Here is a 19,204-nt window from a genome sequence, read left to right as displayed (position 1 = left end):
AGCTTTAGCCCCAACTTTGGCATCTATACTGGAAATCAATAGTCAACTGAAGAATATCTTCAAGACTTTGTCGATTGTGGCTAACAAGGTAATGAATATTATTCGCATCTCAAATTGTTAAGAAAGAAACTCCACCTGAATTCAAGGGACCCAGGACTTGTTAACTGAGAAGTGTCTACATGCAGAACCCATGGGTTATGAGAAGGAATTTGGAGGAGGGAGGAGAGAGGATGCTGTGGTCAGGATGCTGACTGTTGATGTGGTCAGCAGAATCATGGCTAAGAAAAAGGAGAGGAAATGATCTTCAAGCATCAAAGCATCAGTAGTGGTCTATCATATGGTGTGTGTCCATTTGTGGTCATACATACATATGTATGCATACTTGCCTAAATAAGGATAATAAAATACTTCTGCGTGTGTGCCAAAAAAAAAAAAAAAAAAAACAGAGACATCACTTTGCCAACAAAGGTCCATCTAGTCAAAGCTATGGTTTTTCCAGTAGTCAGTATGGACCTGAGAGTTGGACCATAAAGAAGGTCAGGATCCAAAGAACCAACACTTTCAAATAGCATCACTAACTCAACGGACAAAAATCAGAGCAAATTCCAGGAGACCTCGAAGAACAGGGAAGCCTGGTGTGACATAGTTCATGGGGTCACAAAGAGTCAGATGTCACTGAACAACAAACTGCCAGGCAATGCTGGTTCAATTCACATTTTTATAGTAATCATTTAAAATGTGGTGGTGTCCTTTTGTGAGAAATCTCAGTACCTTAAAGTTGATACTCTGCAATGCGTAACTATTAACCACTTCATGACTTCCATAGCCCAAGCCTTGAGACTCTTCGGAGTCCCTTGGACTGCAAGCAGATCCAACCAGTCCATCCTAAAAGAGATCAGTCCTGAATGTTCATTGGGAGGAACTAATTTTGAAGCTGAAATGCCAATCCTTTGGCCACCTGATGCAAAGAGCTGACTCATTGGAAAAGACCCTGATGCTGGGAAAGATTGAAGGCAGGAGGAGAAGGGGACGACAGAGGATGAGATGGCTGGATGGCATCACTGACTCAATGGACATGAGTTTGAGTAAACTCTGGGAGCTGGTGATGGACAGGGAGGCCTGGCGTGCTACAGTCCATGGGGTCGCAAAGAGCCGGACACGACTGAACAACTGAGCTGAGCTGAACTAATGGCCCCAGCCATGGCACCACCATGGTTTGTGCCTGACTCTCTGGGCCATTCACGAGATGGACGGGACCGCTTTCACACTCCTGAACTGGATCAAGACACACAGATGAGCCACGAGACACCAAAAGGACAGCGAGGATAAAAGGAGGGAGAGCGTGGGCCCTGGAGACAGACAGGACAGCTGACGCAGCCCCTGCTGAGCCTTTGCCAGGAGAGGAGCTATGATGTGATTTATAGTCACGGGAATTCCACTCATCTTGTGTGACTTTGGGTGATGTCGAGGAGTTCGAAATGGAGTCACAGTGGCCAATGTGAACCTGCATGAGGACTGTTCAGAAACATCCACAGTTTGGTAACATCTAGAAAGACACCATGGGAGGAGAAAGGGTGACTGATAAAGAGGCGGTCTCAGATTATCACTGTTAAGACACCCATTGACGGACAGAGGCTTGAAGGTTCTTTGTCAAAGGACCTGATGCTGCAAGATGAAGGAACTGTTTCAGATAGACAGATGCCACTGGAGGCGCTGTCAGAGCAGGCGGGGACTTCCAGCTCACACCTGTCCCAAGGCCCAACTGCAGGCAGGGGACACTCATGCCAAGACGCCTCCTCCATCACCCCCTTTCCTTTCCTTCTCTGCATGACTAACTTCTGTTGTGTAGTATGTTCGTATGCAGTAAACCAAGCAATCAGCAAAATGAAATGTTGGCTACACTCCAGAGGTCTCCCAGGCTCTGACTGTCATCTGGTCTTATGCTGGGCCCTGCAACAAAACATTACGTCTGCAACAGTTCTGACATGAAGACAAGGGGTTTAAGTAGAAATGGTGGAAATGGTAACATCAAGGAAGAAAAGAAGCTGGACTGACTGGGAAAAATTGATGGAAATCAAGACTTCAACACACAGCGTGCAAATCACAAAGGAAAACCTGCACACGGGTGTGAAGTAACAGCGAAAAAAACACTGGGAATAAGAATAGGAAAATGTCTCGAGAGTACATTTAGGTTCTTTCATGCCAACATCAAATGGGTTACAAGAAATAAATTCAAGTGAGAAAGATTAAAAGCCCAGAGAAATATCCAACAGGATGAAGCCTTGTTATACCTACCAACTCAGGGGCTGTGGAACTTCAACTTTCTGCCCATCCACCTCCAGGTCCTCCAGTTCCTTGAAATACTTGTTCTTTAAGCAATGGAGAATCTCTTTTGCATGGCTATCAAAAAAATTTTTTAGAAGTTTCAAATCAATCTGGAAAGCTAATTCAATACATTTTATCTCTTTATAAACCTAAGATTGAGTTTTGTAACAAAAGCCATCCTTGTGTGCAGTGAAGACATTCTTTAATTACTACCATTTTACTGCATTCTTTTGAAGTTTGAACAATCCTTGTCCTTTAATCTCTAAAAGGTGAAAAACTAAATATAATACTATTCTACTCCTCTCCTAAACATTCCTCAAGTTCCATTTTCACTTGCAGATCATCTTCAAAAGGTACAACTGCAACCATATTCTTAAACTTACACACTAAAGGTTCATAAGGAAGAAACAACGTGATTAAATGACATCTCTAAGCTTGTTTCAAAGAAGACCAGGCAAACAGGACATAAACACAATTCAGTCCTAAAAGCCATTTTGCCCAGCAGAGGCACATTAAAGGACTAATACAACCCACAGTAGGGACGTTCCCTGGCGGTCCAGTGGTTAATACTCATTTTTTCCAATGCAGGGAGTGCAGGTTTGATCCCTGATCTGGGAACTAAAATCCCACATGCCATGGGCCGAGGGCAAAATATTCGTAATAGACATTTTCAATAAATTAAATAACCCACAGTAAACTTTAAACATCACAAAGTGGAAAATCCACATGTAATAGACTCCCCACCCCAAAAGTGCACATAAAAAGGTATGAAGCACAGCTGCACCTGCAGGGGATACTTGAAATTTACCTTTAATTTTCACCCATCATTCCAGTGCCCCCTCCTCCACTTACTCCCTACTTCCAAGGATAAATATCCTGCTCAACAGCTGATGGGGAAGAGCTGAGCACTGCCTCCTGTCTCCTTGCTTGACTATAGTGCAGTAAAGCCTTTTCGCTTTCTGCAAGACTGCTGCCTCGGTATTTGGTCTTTCCATTGTGCAGCTAGCAATAAGCCCACGTGCTCAGTTACACAACTCCAAATAAAATAAAATTAAGACAGAGAACACCATAAGCTTCACTTAAAACTCACTAATGTCACAGGTTCTCATGTGTTCCAAAGGGTGGAGCATCGTCAACGGGCCCCCAAAGAGTCAACTGCTTCTCAGCTTGCACGCTCGTTTCTGATTCTAACCTCCCAACTTGCCAGGTCCTTCTCCCCGGACTCCGTTGGGACACCCGTGCTCCCTCCTCTCAAGGCCTCCAGGATCTCGCATCCACACCGCTGACGTGTGCTTCTTGGGAGAAATACACCTGCGTTTTAAACCCGGGGCATTCTAAACCCCCACTTTCCGAGAAACGTGAAAGGCACGACCCCCTTACCTCTTGTAACCGGTAATTCTTAAAGTGGCCGGGAGAGGCTCCCTGAGCGCCCCCATGAACTGGTCCCACTCGCCCTCGGGCACGATCTTGAGCTCCTGGTAGTAGTGCTCGAATAGCTTGTTCTCCTTGACGATCTCGGGGTAGCCGCCTTCCCAGCCCTGAGGAGTATGAGAAACTTGGCACCCGGGGCCGCGAAGCCGCCCCTCGCCGCCCCGCAGGCCTCGGGGCCCCGGCCCGCCCTCCCCCGGCTCCTACCGCCCCATTGCGCTTTCCGCCGTCCTCCGCGCTCCCGGGCCGCTGCTGCTGCTGCTGCTGCTGCAGCCGCCGGCCCCGCGACCGCCGCCCCATGGCCCACGCGGCCACGCACGCCACCCGCACAGCGCGACCCGCCACCGTCGGCCGCTAGCACTTCCGGGCTGCAGCTCGAGGACCCCGCGAGTCCACGCATGCGCCTCCCCGGCACCTGCAGGGAGGGAGAGACCTGCAGGAGCGCAAGGATTTCTGCGCCGGCTCAGGCAGCGATGCGGACAGCCCGAGGTCGCGCGTGCGCACCGCGGCAACGACGCTCGGTCTGGGAGGGCCCGGGGTGGGCGGGGGCCTGGTGGGCGGGGCTCTAACCACGTGGGCGGGGCGGGCGGTCGTCCCGCCCGGTCCTCGGCGCGCACCCAGGACTAGGTAGACTGTCAGGGAGTGCCCGGAATGGGCGGGGCCTAGAGGGCGGGGGCCTGGTGGGCGGGGCTCTAGGCGCGTGGGCGGGGCGGGTCCCCGGCGCGCACTCAGGACTGGTGAGACGGTCGGGGAGGGCCTGAAGTGGGCGGGGCTCTGGCCGTGTGGGCGTGACAAGCGGGCGACCCATCCCTTCCTCGGCGCGCACCCAGGACTAGCGAGACCGGTGGCGCGTGGCTCCGGGGCCGCCCGCACGGGGCGGATCCGGGCCCAGGGCTCTGACTGAGGGCGCCGGCCTCAGGTAACCGCGCCTCCCGCCCCCCACAACACCCCGCCCGCAGCCGCCGCCGCCCTATATGTGGCCCGACGCAGCCGCCGGGCCATGGAGCACGCCTGCCGTCCCCCACCATGGAGCTGGCCGAGCGGTTCCTGCTGGACGCGCTCGCCTACCTGGAATGCGCCCTGGGCTTCGTGTGCTATGTGCTGCTGACGCTGCGGGGCTCGCCTTACGGGCGCTACGCGTCGCCCGGCTCCGCCTTCGGGCTGCCGGCGCGGGCCGCCTGGGCGGTGCAGGAGCTGCCCTCGCTGGCCCTGCCGCTCCTCGCGTGCGCGGGCGCGGGCGCGCCGGCCGAGCGCCTCAACCGCTGGCCCAACTGCATCCTCCTGGCCATGTTCCTGGTCCACTATGCGCAACGGTAAGAGCGCGCGGCCCCGCGCTTCCCCCAGCCGCCCCTGGTGCGCCCCCTTCTCCCCGCCGCCCCTGGTTGGTGCGCCCCCTTCTCCGCGCCGCCCGGGGCCGGCTCCCCGGCTCCCTGGCGCCTCTCCTTGCGCCCCTGCTCTCTCTCCCCCAGCGCCCTTTTCCTACTTTTCTAGTTCGTCGTGGACTCTTTGTTGAGGGTGGAGGATCGTCTCTCCCAATCAGATGATCACTTGCACCTTGGGGGACTGGTTTCCTACAACTACTGAATGGGTCACATTCAGGCACTTTCTCCACTACAGTATAGGCAGGTGCCCCCAGCACTGTGGAAGCAGCCTTCCAAGAAATAAGCGGTAAACACACCTAAGGTCTTTAAGCTGACTTCCAGATGTTTGGTTTTTGTGAAGAAGGCTCAATGGCTGTGTCTGTACTCTTCAGGTCTGTAACAAGCTGGGACTCTCTCCAGGTCTTAGGTTTTGGCTTTTGCACAGCTTAAGGGCTTCCCTGGAGGTTCATCTGGTAAAGAATCTGCCTGCATTGTAGGAGACCTGGGTTCGATTCTTGAATGGGGAAGATCCCCTGGAGAAGGGAATGGTAACCTACTCCAATATTCTTGCCTGGAGAATCCACATGAACAGAGGAGCCTGGTGGGCTACAGTCCATAGGGTCGCAAAGAGTCGGACACAACTAAGCGACTGACACTTTCACACTTTTGCATAGCTAAACCAAATGACTGCTCAAAAGCTTAAAATCAAAATTTGAAAATTTGTATTCAGACTTCGAAAGGCTGCCCAGTTAAAAGGGGTGTTCTCTGCACGTCAGGGACCTGAGCTCAACTGCTTTGGGAACGTGAGTAGGTTACTTGACCTCTCTGGTTGTGGGTCCCACCTTAGGACACCCACTTCACAGAGCAGTAGAAGACATCAGTGCGGATGTCTCTGAGCCTCTCTTGAGCCCCTGGGCAGCTGCATCCCAGTCTGCTTTTAAGTTTTAAGCAGACACTGGAAATGGTCAGTCAGTGCTCCACAAAGTCTTTCTGAATGCTCTGTACCTGACAATCCTAGAGAATCCCAGTAAGCAAGCTCGCTAACAGACTCATCAGTGTGTTCCCAGTCACATCCAACTCTTGGCGACCCCATGGACTGTAGCCCGCCAGGCTCCTCTGTCCATGAAATTCTCCAGGCAAGAATACTGCAGTGGGTAGCCATTCCCGTCTCCAGGGGATCTTCCCGACCCAGGGGCTGAACCCAGGTCTCCTGCATTGCGGGCAGATTCTTTACCGTCTGAGCCAGCAGGGAAGCCCAAGTTTGCCATAAGTCCATACCAAAACAGGGAGCCGATCGATGACTTGCAGCACTTAAACCTGGCCAGTAAGTTCGTTCATGAAGAGAGGAAACCTCTACAGCGAGGCTGCCGCCCACAGTTGTTCATGTTACTGTACACGTAGCCCGGTGGTTTGGGGACATTTACGTTTTCCAAACTTTCCAACTTGTGCAAACTCCAGGAGACAATGAATGACAGGGCTGCCTGGTGTTCGGCAGTCCATGGGTTGCAAAGAGTCAGACTTGACTGAGCGACTGAATGACGACAAGTTTTCCAAATAGAAGAGATAAACATCTTCCATTCTACCCAAGCAGCTAATTTATTCAACGGTCATTTGACCTAAGTCAGTGAGCAATGTCGACTAAAAAAAGATGTACAACTTGAGAGTTGCGAGTGAAGTTTTATTTGGGGCAAAAGAAGAAAGTAGCCCGGGAGGCAGCATCTCAGATAGCTCTGAGAGACTGCTCCAAAGCGGTAGTGGGGGGAAGTCAGTATATAAGGTTTTGGTGAAGGGGGAGTTCAATGCCATGAAGCATTCATTTTACAAAAGGTTTTTGTTAGTCATGAGGATCTGATGTCACCATGAAGGGATTTAGTGCTTTCTCTAGATATGAGGAGATGCAAAGATTGAGATCATAAAATCTGTTCCTAAAAACATCCAACTATCTAAAGACCTGTCCCACCAGATTCTCTGTAGCACAGAGTGCCTCACTCCACCCTGAACTCCCTCAGGGGTTCTTGAAGGTCAATAGCTATAGCAGCCTGGGGTTCAATTTCCCTGAAGGCAGATGGCAGTGATCTTGGTAAGTTGCCAATTTGTAGTTGACACGTCCCCCCTGTGGTCATAAATCTGGCTACACTGGGGGTGCATTTCACTGCAGGCAGATTCTTTCCCAGCTGAGCTACCAGGAAGTCCACTGAGGGGGCATTTCATAACCATTTTGTCCCGCCTTGGTGGGAAGGCTCGTTCCCAGTTCTGAAGAAGGTTTTTGCTGATAAGCCAAAATCAGTGTGCTATTACTGGACCAGGTCTTAATAGACAAAGATGTCGGGACACCTGTCTTCTAGTTATGGTCCAGGAAAGTATTCCCTCTCATTGCATGAAAATACCTAGAGTTACACTATTACAATCATTGATCGTATATCGAGCTATACGTTTGATCAACTGCTTCAAGTCTAGTCATCAGTTTCATTGGAGGCTCAGTCATATACCTGGTAATACAAGAAATAATAATCTTGTGAAACAAGCAAAAAGCAAATGGTATAGTTAATAATATTAGTGGAATTAAAAGTAAATAGTTTAGCCATGAGCCTCCCGCAGCAAACCAGTTTTTTTTTTAAAGATCGTCAAGACTAGGGAATGGGTCACTTAAAGCAGAAATCTGATTTTTCATATGGTTCACCAAATGTGTTAAATTAGAGAATTCAACAGGTATAAAAACGTAGGATTCAGTTTTAGTTATGGCACAGGTGCCTCCCTGAAATGCTGTAAGGATGTCAAGGGCCATGCGTTTGTGTAGCACTGCCTTTTTCATCATAGAGATCTCAGAATTCAGTAGGCTAATAGCCTGATTACTATCATTTAAAGCTTATGAAAGTTGTTAAGGCTTGCTACTGCTAAGTCACTTCAGTCGTGTCCGACTCTGTGCGACCCCATCCCTGGGATTCTCCAGGCAAGAACACTGGAGTGGGTTGCCATTTCCTTCTCCCATGCATAAAAGTGAAAAGTGAAAGTGAAGTCGCTCAGTCATGTCTGACTCTTCGTGACCCCATGGACTGCAGCCTACCAGGCTCCTCTGTCCATGGGATTTTCCAGGAAAGAGTACTGGAGTGGGGTGCCATTGCCTTCTCCGTGTTAAGGCTTAGATATGGCCAATTACATCCTTTAACCCCATTGAAGGCACGTGTGCACGAGCGCGCATGCACACACACACACACACACACACACACACACACACACACACAAGCTGCTAAGTGGTCATACCAGTAGAATACAGATCCTTGACCCACTGGGATCATACCAATGGTAGATTGGTTGGGTTACCTCTAATTTGTTAACGTGTATGACCTTAAATTCATGGGAATCCCAGGCTACACCTTCGTATTGATCCCTGTAGCTGTGACAGCCATAAATTAGTGCCACAAACCCTCTGAGTTCCATACCAATCACTCTCTCTAAGGGTAATAGTAGACATAGTTCGTAAAACACCCAGTCTTGTCTCATAATTACCAGGTTGATCATTTTTAGTATGATTTAAGCCTTCCCAACATAGAGGAGCTTTTAAACTAAAATGACCATAGCCTGGTATTAACCATGTAGATCGACCCCATAACTGTGAGAGTTTTCCTTTTAATAGATGAGAGGTTAATTTTTTATAGAGACTTAGCTTGTCACTCCAACTGAGTTTGAATGACCATTAGAGAAAACTTAAGTGTATGGCCAGCATCAGAGCAGATATTATTAATTGGCCAGGTGAGAGGATCCCATCTAGTAATATCATGAATAGACAAAACAGGACTAAACATTCATCTAAAATAAATTTCCTAGTGGGTATCCAGTCAGAGCCCTAGAGAGCAGAAATCCATCAAGGTAACCCAGAAGTACTAGACACAGGTAATTGGCCACAACCCAACAATTGGATTGAGTTTTAAACTAGCATTGACTCATGTCCATGATAGAAAGCGTTTGATTGATAGGCATAGGTCCAAGGAATCAAGAAGACGTTATAAATGATCATACAAGTCAGATGAGCATCTTGGGCAAGCTGTCTACTTCTGATGTCCTCTTCTTCTCGTCCTAGTGGAGTGTAATTTCCTCTGTTTGAGCATTGTTTTAAGGTGAGTTTGAGGTCAGCAGGCGTCTCTGGTCAGCAGACCAGTCCAGCTTAGGGGCCTTTGGAAGTGGGAGTTAACCCAAGAGTCAATTTCCCTTCGGTTTCACTGGGCATGAGTTAGTTTAGAGTACCTGATAGAAAGGTCCTTTCATCCAGGTTGGAGAGAGTTCCTTATTAAACTATGTCTTCTTCCAGTCTTGGTTGCAGGTCATGCGTGAGGCATCTGATCTTCATCCAAAGACAGATTACTGAGATAAGCTTCAGAAACTACCCTAGAGTGTCCTTTAATAATTCAATTAAATTTTACATTAATATACCCTAACAGCAAAGAACCATCCGGGAAGTGAGTCTTAGCAGATACAGACCTCCATTAACAAGCTGGGATTTAACATTCATTGTAACATCTCCTTCTCCCTAAAGTCACCATCATTTTTACCAAATATAACCAAATTAAGACCTGTTTGTAATATAGGTCTGGTCTCAATAAACTTGGCCTGATGACTTATATAACCATAATTGATCATAGACTTTTTTGCTTTGCTGAGACTTTAATAGAGTCTCAGACTGAACTTTTAAAATAAAACCTTTCAGGGCTAGGAAGAAGAAAAAAGAAGTTGCTCAGTCGTGTCCTACTCTCTGTGACCCCATGGACTGTAGCCTATGAGGTTCGTCCATCCATGGGATTTTCCAGGCCAGAATACTGGAGTGGGGTGCCATTTTCTTCTCCAGGAGATCTCCTCAACCCAGGAATTGAACCTGGGTCTCCCACACTGTAGGTAGATGCTTTGCTAAAGGCTTATCACAGATTTTGCCTAACAGATCTAAGTAAACTCCTCCCTTCTCAAGGTCTCCAGAATGCCTTTGAGATTTCCATACCTGTTATTGAGATAACCTTCCTAACTTATCTGATAAAGTTACCGGAAACTAAGAGCTTCTAGTATATGGAGGGTTCAGATAGAAAAGATAAATGTTTCAATTTGTTTATAAAATATAATTTTACCAAATTACTGTCATAATTACTTTGAGAAGAAGGTTTTTCTTTCTTTTCTTACACCTGGAAAACACAGATTCAAATCAGTAATTTTTCAGATAGAAACCGTAAGGCATATTCACCATTCAGTCCTTTTGTTAACCTTTGTGAAGTCATCAGGTTTTCCACTAGAATCCTTACCCAGTTCAGAAACTGGTATTTATCCAAAAGTCCTTTCTATAAATCTTCTTGAAGAGGAAGCATTTTTCCAAAACTTTGTTAGTGCTATGACAATATTTTGAGATAGTAACTAGAATTATGCCTGATAACATTACACCCAAACATACCAGAATTTTAGGAACTCCACACGGTTTCTAGGACCTCTTTATTAGTAACAGTTACTGTACAATATTACCTGAGACTTATTCACTTGACAATACTCCCCCATGTAATTCTGTAACAAAATGAACCTAATTAGTGTAATATCTCTCTTTGGGATGTTTCAGGGGCCCTCTGAAGCATCCCAAGATTAGCTAGAAATCTTCATTAGAATGATTTAGGAAGCTTTGTCAACAAATATCAAAAAGGTTTAGAAGACTGAGTCAAATGGGATTATAGTTCACTGTGAAACAATACTATTCACTTAGCCAAAGTAACAATAAGGGATTTCAGAATCATTTAAGAGATAAAGAAACTAAAATTTAAAACTATTAGCATAGGCAGTTCAACATCTGAAGAAAAGGTGTCCTCTAAACAGAGAGAAAAGCTAAATTCTAGTTTTTGCACCAGCTTACTTTATTTAAAAGATAAAATTAACTTTATTTTAAACTTAGTCCTAACCATGTACAAGACTCTTTGCTCATGGTTCACTTGTCACAAACCTTATCACTTTCTGTACCCATCACTGTGTTCTTCCATCCTAAAAAGCCACCTGTGAGTCACGCTTACTTCCTTTTCCCGTCACAAAATGCCATTCTATTCCTCATACCTTCTTTACTGAAAACACACTTCCTACTTCCCTTAAGCAACTAAGAATTGACTTTTATATGAGCATTTTATAGATCGGTGAGCATAGATACCACTAATAATTTCTAAAACCTTTGCTTTCTTAGAACATTTTAGGATGGCACCAAACATGATTCATTTTTAATCCCAAATCACTTTAGTTTCTCTGTAAGAGGAGATTAGTGTTTAGTGATTAGTGTTTAGTGATTAGCGTTCAGTAGTAAATGTTTCAAAATATTATTTTATTTGGAAAATGACTTAGCCATTCAATAGACTTCCAACACTTAGTTAAGCACAACCCTTAGAAGTTCGAGTTACCCCAGTCTGCAGAGACTATTTTAGACAGACATTCCTAAAGCATAATTATTCTTGAGTCTATCTAAAGGCTTATCTTATTTGCATTTTTAAGAAGTTTTTTCACTTAAGGGAATTTCCTTGCAGATAAACTTGTAACACATATAATAATATTTAACTTGTATTAAACCTAGGTACAGTGAAAATATTCTGCTTATTGTTAGTTATTCTTAGACATGTGTACATTATTTAGATCAACAAACAAACATTAATATCAGGTATTTAATACTGAATATTTCCCAGTTCACATGAACCTGAAATTCATTTAGGTTAATTTCTCTTGTATTTAGAATTATTTGAATTGTAAGCGCCTACTTTTTTTTTTTAAAGCCAATTAGATTAAACCTCATTCACACACTGATCTCGGCAATCAGCAATATTATCTAAAAAACACAGACACGCCCTGAGACATACATTTATCCAAATAAATGGATAACAAAGTTATGTTTTCCAAACCTAGTTATGAATCAGGTATCACAATACAAAACACACTAATTGTAAAAATAGTTGGAGTAATATTTTAAAAGGCTGTTCCCCTTTTTTTCCTTTTGGTTTCAGGAATTAGAGATGGTCTAGATAAGTGACCCAGAGAGCTCTAGTCTAAAGGTATGGGAGGAATTATTTCCTCAGGGCAAGAATTCTTAAAGAGAGAACTTTTTTCATCAGGCTTTCTCTGGAGTCTAAAAAATACTGTGACCACATTGTCAAAAATTGTATTTTTCTGTGATCATAGTTTTATAGCCAAATTTTAGACCAGATATGCTCAGCTTGGCCCTGATAACAAGGGCCAATTGGTCCCAGCAGGGATTGTGCCTCTGAGGAAGTAGGGGCCTCCGTCTGATCAGCCCCAGGCTGTTGATTACCAGAGGAAGTGGACAAGAGGAGGAAGTGGACGAGAGGAGGAAGTGGACGAGAGCGGGAGTACAGAAGGGACCGAGAGCTCGTCCCAAAGCATCCAGCCAGTCGGGAGGCGTCTCTCGCCCCTCCTTTATCGGGGCTCTGCTGGCCAGCCCAGACTCAGTAACAAGGGATGCTGTGTGAATCCCAACCTGAGTCAGACTGGTGGCAGAAGAAATGAAAACCACAGGAATTGGGACACGTGCTTGGGAGATGCAAGCCCGAGTGGGCAGCATCTTCCAGAACTTGGTGGCCATCTGCCGAGGCCCTGGGCTGGGTTGTGGGCTGACCCTGGAGGGGGGCAGGGCCCTGCCCTAGGGAAACATTAGCGTCGTGAAGAAGCAGAGCCAGGTGGAGGGGCTTCCCGTGGTCTGTGGGAAGGGGTGTCTGCCCGCGTGTTTTTATAATCTTCCTTTAGCATACCTTGTCTGAGGATCCACTGACTCCCTGCTCATTGGTGGGCTTGTAGATGGAGGCAAGACGTTCTCTTAAGACATCGGTGAGGATGAGAGAAACTCTTGTACTTTTGCTAAGTACAAGGGTAGAATCAACAGGACCTTTGTGGAGGAGAGCCGGGGACGGTGGGGCAGGCCTGCCAAGGAGCGGGGCAGGGGACAGCTGTCAGACAGAGCACATCAAGGCCCTGACCCCCGGGGATGGACAAGGATGTTTGTGGGCATTTTTTTTTTATCCATGGCAAACCATGTCATTGTGCCAGTGGCCCTTGCATGGGGTCAGCGTGGAGGTCGGCTGTTGATCTCAGGCGTCTGAGTCCAGAGAGCACTGTCCACACCTTGTCACACCGCCCTGGGTTTTGTTTGTATGCAGAGTTCGACCTTTCTCTTGCTCACCCCAGGCATGTGCGTGCTGGAAATGAGCAGCTTTCTGTTATCAGGTCTGCTCAGAGCCAGGTCTGCTCAGAGCCTCTCCGCGCCGGGGTCCTGGGGTAGCACCCTCAACCCTATCTCAGCTCCTGTTCTGCTTTCTGTCGAGCCAAGCAGGGACTCGGAATGACCCGAACCCAGGGTGCCTGTATCACTGATTCCCACTGGGCGGTCAGTGAGTGACTCACTGCATCATTTCTTCATCAGCTCTTCTGTGTAACGGTAGTCACAAACCCAAGTCCCACTGGAGCGCAGGGCTGTGTATTTGCCACTGGGGCCCCCAGTTACCACCTTTACCCTGAAGCCACAGAGGAAGGGGGCCAAACGCGCCCCACCCCACCCCGCCCCGAAGTCCAAGAGTGCAGACTCTCCAATGCCCACCCCAGGGCATGTGCTCAGCCAGGTCTGGGACTCTGTGGGGTCTTGGTTCTGTTGTCATCCCTCATGGCAGCCCCTCAAAGCACGTCACCTGCTTGAGGTCCAGCTTCCCTCCTGCTGGACTCCGTTAATGACCTGGGGAGAGCCTCGGTCAGCCTCTCTTTTAAAGGTGTCATAAGGGACTTCAGGGATTCCCTGGTGGCTCAGATGGTTAAGAATCCCCTGCAGTGCTTGCTTCGGCAGCACATATACTAAAAAAAAGAATCCCCTGCAACGCAGGAGACCTGGAGACCTGGATTCAATCCCCGGGTCGGGAAGATCCGCTGGAGAAGGCAGTGGTAACCCACTCCAGTATTCTGGCCTGGGAGATCCTGTGGACAGGGGAGCCTGGTGAGCTACAGTCCATGGGGTCACAAAGCGTCAGACACGACTGAGCAGCTAGCACTCAACACACGAGGGGCTTCCCAGATGGCACTACTGGTAAAGAGCTCGCCTGCCAACGTAGGAGACGAGGGTTTGACCCCTGGGTCTGGAACATCCCTTGGAGAAGGAAATGACAACCAGCTATAGGATTCTTGCCTGGATAATCCCATGAACTTCTCTGATAGCTCAGTTGGTAAAGAATTTGCCTGCAATGCGGGAGACCTGCGTTTGATTCGTGGATTGGGAAGAACTGCTGGAGAAGGAATAGGTTACCTACTCCAGTATCCTTGGGCTTCCCTTGTGGCTCGGCTTCCACTGTATAATCGTAAGGGATTTGAATCAGGTCATACCTGAATGGTCTAGTGGTTTTCTCTACTTTCTTCAATTTAAGTCCGAACTTGGCAATAAGGAGTTCATGATCTGAGTCACAGTCAGCTCCTGGTCTTGTTTTTGCTGACTGTATAGAGCTTCTCCATCTTTGGCTGCAAAGAATATGGTCGATATGATTTCAGTATTGACCATCTGGTGATGTCCATGTGTAGAGTCTTCTCTTGTGTTGTTGGAAGAGGGTGTTTGCTATGACCAGTGCGTTCTCTTGGCAAAACTCTATTAGCCTTTGCCCTGCTTCATTCCATACTCCAAGGCCAAATTTGCCTGTTACTCCAGGTGTTTCTTGACTTCCTACTTTTGCATTCCAGTCCTCTATAATGAAAAGGACATCTCTTTTGGGTGTTTGTTTCAGAAGGTCTTGTAGGTCTTCAAAACCATTCAACTTCAGCTTCTTCAGCATTACTGGTCAGGGCATAGCCTTGGATTACTGTCATATTGAATGTTTTGCTTTGGAAACGAACAGAGATCATTCTGTCGTTTTTAAGATTGCATCCAAGTATTGCATTTCTGACTCTTTTGTTGACTATGATGGCTACTTTCTTCTAAGGGATTCTTGCCCACAGTAGTAGATATAATGGTTATCTGAGTTAAATTCACCCATTGCAGTCCGTTTTAGTTCGCTTATTTTTGGAATGTCGACATTCACTCTTGGCCATCTCCTGTTTGACCATTTCCAATTTGCCTTGATTCATGGACCTGACATTCCAGGTTCCTATGCAATATTCCTCTTTACAGCATCGAACCTTGCTTCTATCACCAGTCACATCCACAACTGGGTGTTGTTTTGCTTTGGCTCCATCCCTTCATTCTTTCTGAAGTTATTTCTCCACTGATCTCCAGTAGCATATTGGGCACGTACTGACCTGGGGAGTTCCTCTTTCAGTGTCATACCTTTTTGGCTTGTCATACTGTTCATGGTTTGCCATTCCCTTCTCCAGTGGACCACATTTTGTCAGAACTCTCCACCATGACCTGTCTGTCTTGGGTGGCCCTACACAGCCTGGCTCATAGTTCCACTGAGTTAGACAAGGCTGTGGTCCATGTGATCAGACTGGTTAGTTTTCTGTGATTGTGGTTTTCAATCTTTCTGCCCTCTGATGGAGAAGGATAAGAGGCCAATAGAAGCTTCCTGATGAGAGAGACTGACTGAGGGGAAAACTAGGTCTTGTTCTGATGGGCAGGGCCATGCTCAGTAAATCTTTAATCCAAGTTTCTGTTGATGGGTGGGGCTGTGTTCCCTCCTTGTTATTTGACCTGAAGCCAAACTATGGTGCAGATAATGAAGATAATGGTGACCTCCTTCAAAAGGTCCCATGCATACACTGCTACACTCAGTGCCCCCAACCCTGCAGCAGGCCACCGCCTCCGCTGGAGACTCCTGGACACTCATGGGCAAGTCTGGTTCAGTCTCTTGTGGGGTCACTGTTCCTTTCTCTTAGGTCCTGGTGTGCACAAGGTTTTCCCTTAGATTATGCTGTGGAAGTGACAAATAGATTCTAGGGATGAGATCTGATAGACAGAGTGCCTGAGGAACTATGGACACAGGTTCTTGACATTGTACAGGAGGAAGTGATCAAGACCATTCCCAAGAAAAAGAAATGCAAAAAGGCAAAATGGTTGTCTGAGGAGGCCTTATAAATAGCTGTGAAAAGAAGAGAAGGGACAGGCAATGGAGAAAAGGAAAGATATACCCATTTGAATACAGAGTTCCAAAGAATAGCAAGGAGAGATAAGAAAGCCGTCCTCAGTGATCAATGCAAAGAAATAGAGGAAAACAATAGATTGGGAAAGACTAGGGATCTCTTCAAGAAAATTAGATACACCAAGGGAACATTTCATGCAAAGATGGGCACAATATAGGACAGAAATGGTATAGACCTAACAGAAGCAGAAGATATTAAGAAGAGGTGGCAAGAATACACAGAAGAACTGTACAAAAAAAGATCTTCATGACCCAGATAACCATGATGGTGTGATCACTCACCTAGAGCCAGACATCCTGGAATGTGAAGTCAAGTGGGCCTTAGGAAGCATCACTATGAACAAAGCTAGTGGAGGTGATAGAATTCCAGTTGAGCTATTTCAAATCCTAAAAGATGATGCTGTGAAACTGCTGCACTCAATATGGCAGCAAATTTGGAAAACTCAGCAGTGGCCACAGGACTGGAAAAGGTCAGTTTTCATTCCAATCCCAAAGAAAGGCAATGCCAAAGAATGCTCAAACTACCACACAATTGGACTCATCTCACGTGCTAGTAAAGTAATGCTCAAAATTGTCCAAGCCAGGCTTCAACAGTATGTGAACTGTGAACTTCCAGATGTTCAAGCTGGATTTAGAAAAAGCAGAGGAACCAGAGATCAAATTGCCAATATCTGTTGGATCGTCTGAAAAGCAAGAGAATACCAGAAGAACATCTACTGCCCTATTGACTGCGCCAAAGCCTTTGACTGTGTGGATCACAACACACTGGAAAATTCTGAAAGAGGTGGGAATACCAGACCACCTGACCTGCCTCTTGAGAAATCTGTATGCAGGTCAGGAAGCAACAGTTAGAACTGGACATGGAACAACAGACTGGTTCCAAATAGGGAAAGGAGTACATCAAGGCTGTATATTGTCACCCTGCTTACTTAACTTATATGAGAAATGCTGGAATGGACGAAGTATAAGCTGGAATCAAAATTGCCGGGAGAAATATCAATAACCTCAGATATGCAGATGACACCACCCTTATGGCAGAAAGCGAAGAAGAACAAAAGAGCCTCTTGGTGAAAGTGAAAGAGGAGAGTGAAAAAGTTAGCTTAAAACTCAACATTCAGAAACTAAGATTATGGCATGTGGTCCCATCACTTCATGGCAAATAGATGGGGAAACAGTGAGAGACTTTATTTTGGCGGGGGGGGGGGGGGGGGGGCGCTCCAAAATCACTGCAGATGGTGACTGCAGCCATGAAATTAAAAGACACTTGCTCCTTGAAAGAAAAGTTATGATCAATCTAGACAGCATATTAAAAAGCAGAGACATTACTTTGCCAACAAAGGTCCATCTAGTCAAATCTATGGTCTTTCCAGTGGTCATGTATGGATGTGAGAGTTGGACTATAAAGGAAGCTGAGCACCGAAGAATTGATGCTTTTGAACTGTGGCATTGGAGAAGACTCTTGTTCAGTTTTATTGCTATGGGAAATAACACAATCATTCAGCAAATGATTTGACCCTCGAAATAGAAGTGATTGGACGTCATCTCCCAGGGCAGCCTATAAGGTCGCCAACCCAAGTTTGGGAACACTAAGTAGCCAACTTGGGTGATCTGGCAGTAACTTAGGTAATGGTGGGCTTCCTTGGTGGCTCGGTGGCGGGGAATCCACCTGCAGTACTGGAGATGCAGGTTCAATTCCTGGGTCAAGAAGATCCCCTGGAGGAGTAGATGGCAACCCACTCCAGTACTCTTGCCTGGAGAATCCCACGAACAGAGGAGCCTGCTAGACTACGGTCTATGGTACCACAAAGTCAGACATGACTGAGCATGCATCTACTTATCTACTTACTAGAAAATGGTAGAGCTAACCATTTTCAAATGTTTAAATGAGAATGGTTGTTAATTTTAATAATTAATTGTTTCACTTCTTTCTCAACAATTGGACATCACTGTAATCTACAGCACTTCTAGATTTGGATCAGTTCCTTTTGCTTATCCTTCCTTCTGTAAAAAGAAAGGAATTTAGTGATTGTAGTGATTAAACTGCAATAAAGAGATGTATTTAAGGAAGAATTTTGCCCTTTCGAGGTGAGGCTGCAAACACAAAGAATACTCTGTCACTCTGTACTTTGGCACAAAAGAAGGCAAAGGCTGAGGGATTGGTATGCCCTTCTCTTTCTTCAGTTTTCTGCTGTATCTTCATGTTGTGCCTGCCTTGTGCTTGCATACGTGCTTAGTTGCTCAGTCATGTCTGAGCCTTTGTGACCCTATGGACTGTAGCCCACAGGCTCCTCTGTCCATGGGATCTTTTTTTATTTAAGTCACTCAGTCCTGTCCGACTCTTTGCAACTATGTAGTCCATGGAATTCCCCAGGCCAGAATACTAGAGCCTTTCCCTTCTCCAGGGGATCTTCCCAACCCAGGGATGAAACCCAGGTCTCCCACATTGCAGGTGAACTCTTTACCAGCTGAGCCACAGTTCAGTTCAATTCGGTCGCTCAGTCATGTCCGACTCTTTGCAACCCCATGGACTGCAGCATGCCACACTTCCGTGTCCATCACCAACTCCCGGAGTTTACCCAAACTCATGTCCATTGAGTCGCTGATGCCATCCAACCATCTCATCCTCTGTCATCCCCTTCTCCTCCCGCCTTCAGTCTTTCCCAGCTCAGGGTCTTTTCAAATGAGTCAGCGCTTCCGCATCAGGTGGCGAAAGTATTGAAGTTTTCAGCTTCAGCATCAGTCCTTCCAATGAACATTCAGGACTGATTTCCTTTAGGATGGACTGGCTGGATCTCCTTTCTGTCCAAGGGACTCTCAAGAGTCTTCTCCAACACCACAGTTCAAAAGCATCAATTCTTCAGTGCTCAGCTTTCTTTATAGTGAGCTGTTGGTTTCAACACTATTGTGTTGGTTTCTACCAAACATCAACATGAATCAGCCATAACGTGTCCCCTCCTCCTGGAACCTCCCTCCCGC

At 46.6% G+C, this 19,204-nt stretch overlaps 2 protein-coding genes across 2 annotated transcripts in view; one reads left to right on the top strand and one right to left on the bottom strand.

Annotated features, from left to right (window-relative positions):
• Window positions 1-4,115, bottom strand: part of NSUN2 (NOP2/Sun RNA methyltransferase 2) — a 33,393-nt gene extending 29,278 nt beyond the window's left edge. Inside the window, exons 1-3 of the mRNA XM_061129354.1 lie at window positions 3,961-4,115; window positions 3,706-3,863; window positions 2,296-2,400 (exon numbers count right to left, since the gene is read on the bottom strand). Of these exons, the coding sequence (XP_060985337.1) occupies window positions 2,296-2,400; window positions 3,706-3,863; window positions 3,961-4,053 (356 nt within the window). The 5' untranslated portion in view covers window positions 4,054-4,115. The remainder of the gene's footprint in view (window positions 1-2,295; window positions 2,401-3,705; window positions 3,864-3,960) is intronic.
• A 564-nt stretch (window positions 4,116-4,679) lies between these two features.
• The window catches only part of SRD5A1 (steroid 5 alpha-reductase 1), a 37,450-nt gene continuing 22,925 nt past the window's right edge, over window positions 4,680-19,204 (top strand). The window contains exon 1 of the mRNA XM_061129353.1: window positions 4,680-5,066. Coding sequence (XP_060985336.1) covers window positions 4,780-5,066 — 287 coding nt within the window. The 5' untranslated portion in view covers window positions 4,680-4,779. The remainder of the gene's footprint in view (window positions 5,067-19,204) is intronic.

The sequence above is a fragment of the Dama dama genome, chromosome 25 (genome assembly GCF_033118175.1).
Source record: "Dama dama isolate Ldn47 chromosome 25, ASM3311817v1, whole genome shotgun sequence".
Classification (NCBI taxonomy): Eukaryota; Metazoa; Chordata; class Mammalia; order Artiodactyla; family Cervidae; genus Dama; species Dama dama.
Note: the sequence above shows the minus strand (reverse complement) of the source record. Positions and strands in the feature narration are given on the sequence as shown.